Source organism: Acyrthosiphon pisum, chromosome A2 (assembly GCF_005508785.2).
Source record: "Acyrthosiphon pisum isolate AL4f chromosome A2, pea_aphid_22Mar2018_4r6ur, whole genome shotgun sequence".
Taxonomy (NCBI): domain Eukaryota; kingdom Metazoa; phylum Arthropoda; class Insecta; order Hemiptera; family Aphididae; genus Acyrthosiphon; species Acyrthosiphon pisum.
The window spans coordinates 97,029,826-97,036,113 of NC_042495.1; the positions used below are offsets into that span (position 1 = coordinate 97,029,826).

The 6,288-nt window shown below is 30.5% G+C and overlaps 1 protein-coding gene across 10 annotated transcripts in view; it reads right to left on the reverse strand.

Annotated features, from left to right (window-relative positions):
* LOC100166053 (protein retinal degeneration B) overlaps positions 1-5,380 on the reverse strand; it is a 12,268-nt gene extending 6,888 nt beyond the window's left edge. For 2 of the 10 annotated variants that reach the window (XM_016801293.2, XM_016801300.2), the window contains exons 1-9: positions 4,909-5,376; positions 4,413-4,658; positions 2,142-2,312; positions 1,929-2,076; positions 1,638-1,841; positions 1,327-1,466; positions 1,146-1,263; positions 679-1,036; positions 442-602 (exon numbers count right to left, since the gene is read on the reverse strand). In XM_016801293.2, coding sequence (XP_016656782.1) covers positions 442-602; positions 679-1,036; positions 1,146-1,263; positions 1,327-1,466; positions 1,638-1,841; positions 1,929-2,076; positions 2,142-2,219 — 1,207 coding nt within the window. In that variant the 5' untranslated portion in view covers positions 2,220-2,312; positions 4,413-4,658; positions 4,909-5,376. Of the gene's footprint in view, positions 1-441; positions 603-678; positions 1,037-1,145; positions 1,264-1,326; positions 1,467-1,637; positions 1,842-1,928; positions 2,077-2,141; positions 2,313-4,412; positions 4,659-4,908 lie in introns of all 10 variants that reach the window. The other 8 variants (XM_016801296.2, XM_008180980.3, XM_016801294.2 and 5 more) reach the window with 8 other exon arrangements.
* Between the last annotated feature and the right edge of the window lie 908 nt (positions 5,381-6,288).

The window sequence follows — 6,288 nt, forward strand, 5'->3', positions numbered from 1 at the left end:
TTTAGTAAATTTTAATTTTAACGCGAGTTATGAGTATTTTAAGATGTATAAAAAATTTACAATTTTAAAATACTCAATTACTGCCTGAAATTTGCAATGTTACAAATTTGTAAGACGGAGACAACACATGCGGGTATCACGTCCTCTTAAGCCCAGCAATTATGGCCATTAGGTGTTTTGTTGTTTTGTAGTGGGGGGAACATTTAAAACGGTTGGTTGAAACATGTGTGTTATTAGGTTTTGGCAGAATGTCAAGTTGGGCACCCTTAGGTTTCTGCCATGCCCGGTCGGGGGATGGCAGCCTCACTCTCTAGACAGTTGCCTGCCCAGAGAGTAGCCGCCCGTGGTCGAGGTTCGAACCAGCGACGTTTTGCGTCAGAACCGACGCTGTAGTCCGCTTGGTCACTACGTCCCTCTATCAAATGATTATATTGACCTTACCTTGACAATCAAAAAATTCATCATCATTACTCAGATCTGAATCTGAATCTCGAATCAAACTTTCCATTCTCCAATTAGGCGCAGTATCAAAACTTTGAGTAGATCCTGGTGAAGGTATTTGTGGTTTGGAATTATTCCAATTCTTTTTCACAGGTATTCGCCTGAATAAAAATAAAAATCACAAATTTACAGTTTTATTTATACAAACATTATTATTAAAAATGCTTTAGGACTGACATGCTTGATGATTGTTGAACACTGCTTGATATGGTGTCAGAACTGCTAGAAACACACGGTGCTGGAGAATATAGGGTTGAATCTTGCATTCGTTTTGATGTAACAGGTGTGGCTACTTCTAGATCACTTTTTTCTATACTACCCATTGTGGCAGCTAAATTAGTGGCAGTTTTTGTATCATCTACAGAGTCATTTCCTTCACAAATCTCAGAGCCACTGCTACTACTACCCATTTTTCGTTTAAGAGCTTCTTGAGTTTGACGCTCAATCTGACGTATATCATCCATTGTTAGATTTACCCATTCATCTTGCCATGCCCATGCTTGACGATGTGCTCGAACCATAGTTTTCCTCAGAGCTATCCATAAATAATATATTAATAGTAATGTATAAATGTTATAACTAAATTACAGTTAGCACCTTATGTAAATTTACAATAAATATACAAATAGAAATAATAAACTCACCAACTTCATGAATGAATTTTTCGATTTTTGTCTGCATACCCCAATAACGAAATTCTACTTTGCACAATTTGTATGCACACATAATAGATTTTCCTGATGATGTGGGCATACTTTTATTCTAAATGTAACAGTTAAAAATTATAGATAACATATATATTATATAATATTTTATTTTAATTACTTGACATTCTTTCCAGTACTCTGATATCCAATTTTCTGACAGTGGGCCTCGACCTGTTTTATCACTTACATATGATTTTGGATCTTCTTCTTTAATGTAATCTGCCCCATATAATTGGTCTTTAACTATGTCTATTATATCTAAAGATACAAATATAATATTATAAAAAAAATAATTAATAATACACTAACTGATTGTTGAATAATATACATTGATCAAACTTTATACTTTTATATTTTAATTTAAAAAAAAAAAGTTAAAACATAAAATATAATAATTCTAAAAATTAAAGACTATTATATTGTACATACCAACAGAAACATTTCGAACTTCACTTTGAGACATTTTGAAAACATTATCATGAGTTCCATTATCAGGATAATAATAAGTTTCAATTTCTAACGAAAATTTTTCTACAAATGGGCAAGTATATCGAGTTTTCGTGTATGGATATGCATTCCACGCTTCTTCTTCAACGGATAATGCTGATTTTGGTAATAGTCCTTTAAACCAGCCTATAGATAATTCATTACATAATTATTTACCAAGATACTTTTGACCTATTTTTGAATTATCAACCATTTTTTTCTTTGCAATATTACCTGGTAAGTGGCTCCCAACATGATAAATTTTTCTTGTATACTGACCACCACCAGTATTTCCATCGCCACCAGGGCCACCTTCATAAGGTTCATTAACTAATATTTCAACACCACTATCAGCCCCTTTGCTTTCTTCTCTACTTTTTTTCTAATTGAAAATATCTATTAGTAGTAAAGTTATTTGTTTATAACAATTAATTTAATATTACTTACAGCTATCATATAAAGCTGAGCAATTCTGTATTCTTCCACACTGAGCGGGAGTGGAATACGGTATTCCTTGATCAGCATATTGGATTATTCTCACCAAATGTTTCAAACTAAATTGGATTCAGCAAAATTGTTAATAATACAAATACATTTTAAAAGATGTAGATATGGTATCTGAGAACAAACAGAGAAACAGTAAATACTTGGAGTTAAGCCATATCTCAGAAATCTGAGTTAAATTTACAAAAGTGTTGATTATATACCTAGACATAGATGTTTAATTGTTTACAGAAATTTTTTTTTTAAATGAAGTACAATGTAGAGCATGAAATAGTATCTCAAGGCCATTAAGTATTAAAGCGTATTTGCAATGATATGGCATAAGGTTTCATTGTATGATTAGTTTTTAGTTTGGCTTCCTAAATCAACAGACTACTTTAAATTCAGGACATATAACTAACAAGGATATTGGCATTAAAAATCATAGCCTTGATATTAACATAAAATATAAAAGTTTCTGTAAATAATAGTAAAAATAGAATTTTACTACTTGGCTTGGCAAATAAATAAAACATTTGAGATAAATCTAATAGGCTTTAAATCAATTAATGCTTAACGGGTTTATGGTTATTAAATCATTAGAATAATTTTATAATGATTTCATTAAAAAAAAATTATAAACATTTGACTCATTTTAGGCATCAATATGGACAACATTTTTTATTTAAAAACATGTCAATTATATTGAAGTTTTAAATCAATTAAATTTAAACTATAGTTAATTTATTTTATTGTTACCTTTTCTTTATGAAAATATTGTAAAAGCAATATAAATTTGAACAAGTATTATTATATATATTTTTTTTTTATAATTATTTACTAAGTGAGGTGAAAAATAAATAAAATTATTGAAGTGATCAAGATAATACATAATAAGCACCTATAATAAGAATAATTATTATACCTAATTATATTAGGTATATAGCTTTGACATTATCTTATAAAATGTTCATTCCACTATACAAAATTCAATGTTTAGGTATCTACATGATGTCAGATTCTTGCATCCTCTTAAGAATAATGAATCATTGTAGATAAGTTTTTTTTCTAAGAAATGTATGTTTATAATATAGTTACCTAGTGTACATCTAAGCAAATTTAACATTTTATTTTTAATCATAAAGTAAAATAAAAATAAAAGTAATAAAATCTATTTATCTATTTACTAGTATGTTTCTATATGATCAAAAAAAGTATAAATCAAAATAATCGTTCATTTTAATTCTTGGAAAATCTATTATCTATTAAAATATTATATTTGGTACTTATGAGGATGTCAGCGTCTTATTTATTTTCTCTCACAAGCCTACGTGCAACATAATAAATTGACGTTCAGAACCAGTTTTATGTTATTAGCTTTAATATTAAAGTGTATTGACATATTATGAAATTTAAAAGTTCAAATAATTATCTGAGTTTGTATGTTGGGTGTTACAATACTTAAATTTTTCTACAATATATGAGCATTTTTAATATTTTGTATATTCATGATTTACATAGAAATAGAAATAGGTACTTTAAAAAAGTCAATGTACAAATATGAATAATGTTCTTAACTTTAAGTTTAAATATAGGTCCAAATCATTAAAACTAACACAAGATTAGTTCTGCTGAATGCAAATTTGTTACATGTGGGTCAGAGAGAGAAAACCAATAGTGTGCAGACATCCTCTTAATAGGATATTTAAAATAGAAAATTATATGAAATATAATTAAAGCAAATACATACAATTTGTGAATGAGAATTTTCATATAAAAGTTAACCATGTTTTACCTAGAAGAAACATAGGAGGGAATTTAAATTTTGAAATTGGCAATTAAATGTTTTAAGTAGACACTAAATGTTAACTACTATTTTACTAATATAGAAGTTCAAAAACAAATTTAAATGTTGGATGTTTTTAAATTAAAAATGACATGCACATATTTATTTTATTGCAAAGAAGTCATAAGCTAAAAGACAAATTAAATAAGAACAACTGCACCTGTATACATATTAATACAAGAACTTTAAACTGCCTATTCATATGAAAGTGAATACATACAGGGTAATACATGCAGGTGTTTCGGTATTAGTCAATTGAAACATTTTCAATTTGATGTGTATTTAAATAAATAAAAACAATTTGTTATCATGCAATCATACACTTTTTTACATATCGTTGAAAATAATCTATTTTACAAAATTTTAAAATTGGATAACAATTATCATACCCAGTGACAATTTGGGTTTAAATCAGTGGTGGATCTATGGAGAGGTTGAGAAGGTCAGCTAATCTAGTTCTAGATGTTTTTAATAGGTACCTATGTTTACTAAATGCAAATAGCCTCTCTTAGCTTCAGAACATTACTCTCTTGATGGGTCAAATTAAAAACTACAAACGTTGGATGACCCGTAGTTTTCTAAATCTGACTAGATCCACCACTGGTTTGAGGTCCAACAACGCAACCGCTTAAATCCTGTGTCAACATGTAGAAAAGAAGAATTAATGCATTGCAAGTATGTGTTACCGGGGTGAGGGAGGAAAAAACAAACAAATGGAACTGTTGGAGGGGGTGGTGCATGACATAAATAATTAGGTACTAAATAGGTAATAATTTAGGCAGGTACAGTGCACGAAATAAAATAAAGTTGAAATATTGAGAAGAAAAAAATCGATAGGTAGTGTAGGTAGGTACCACATTAGGTACGATTTTTTGGGATATTTACCATTTTTCTCTGCGTCAGATCGTGTCCGAAAACCGATGCGAATTGTCATGAGAACGACGAATCACGCGATTGAACGCATATCGATCGACAGACGACGACAATCGCGAATCAAATACGTGAGTATCTACCTAATCAAGTCGAGAGTTAAATTTAAATCCAAGAGTAGGCACCCTCAAAGCTATATTGGCTTAACGTTCATAGTATTATTATAATATTGCACGAATGCGCGCTCGTTTTTGTACGTAACGGTAAATGCAACGATAATAACGATAATAATAATAATCGGCAATCGGTGAGTTGGTGCGGACACGAGAGCGTTAAAATAATGTTATTACCTATATTTTTATGGAAACGCGATCACAACACACGTCGGAGCGACGCGCACGGCAAGAGCAGTTTACAAGAACTTCGACCGCGCACCTCGCCAGCAGCGGCAGTCGTCGTCCAGCCAATTTTTTCACGTTAACAACAACTACTACTACTACTACTACTACACCTTATCAGATGAGCCGCGGACCGCCGACAACGCTGCCTGTCGGGCTGGCGCGCAAACGGCGCGGAAAACGCAGCTACGACAAATTCGGTGTACCTACTACCTAGGTATGTAATAAATGCACGAAAACGCGCGATCATGACGTAAGTAAGTACATTTTTTTTGTTTATACGTTCACCCGATTTAAGAAATTATTCGTCTATAATACGATAAGTATCTACATCGAACATCGACATTGATTTAATTGTATTTCAAGGCGTCTAAGATGCGACGAACAGATTAAGTCTTGTCGTCTTGATTGGTACCCACATTAAAATATAGACTACCAGGGGCGGACTGGGAGGTAAACAGCCCAGTATTCTATACAACTAAACGGCCCAAACCCCTTTATAACAGCTTCTTTATGAATACCTACTTTTTCGGGTATAAATTATAAATAGACAATAGGTTATAATATGATACACTTTATAAAAATCATAAATATATATTATAATCCTTTTGATATTTTTGATATTTGTTTACTATTGTTTTTATCATTTATTTTATTGTCGCAATTCATACTCTTATTAAACCAAAATCATCTTTATTAATTTCAGAATCGTCGCGTTATTATAGTCATTACTTTTAATATAAACTTTATATAAATGTCATCATTCTGTTCTCTTTTTCAACAAATCTACAATATTTTATAAATATTTGCAAATGATTGAATAATTGTAGTTTAGCAATCACTTTCTGGCGGTCGATGTACCAACCAAATCAGATAAAGTGTTTAACCATTTTTCTGAATGAAACTGATTTTTAAAATTGTTGCTTAAAGAATTATAATACACTATAGGTACAACATACCTAATATGCTCATACAATTATTATTATTATAAACTTAT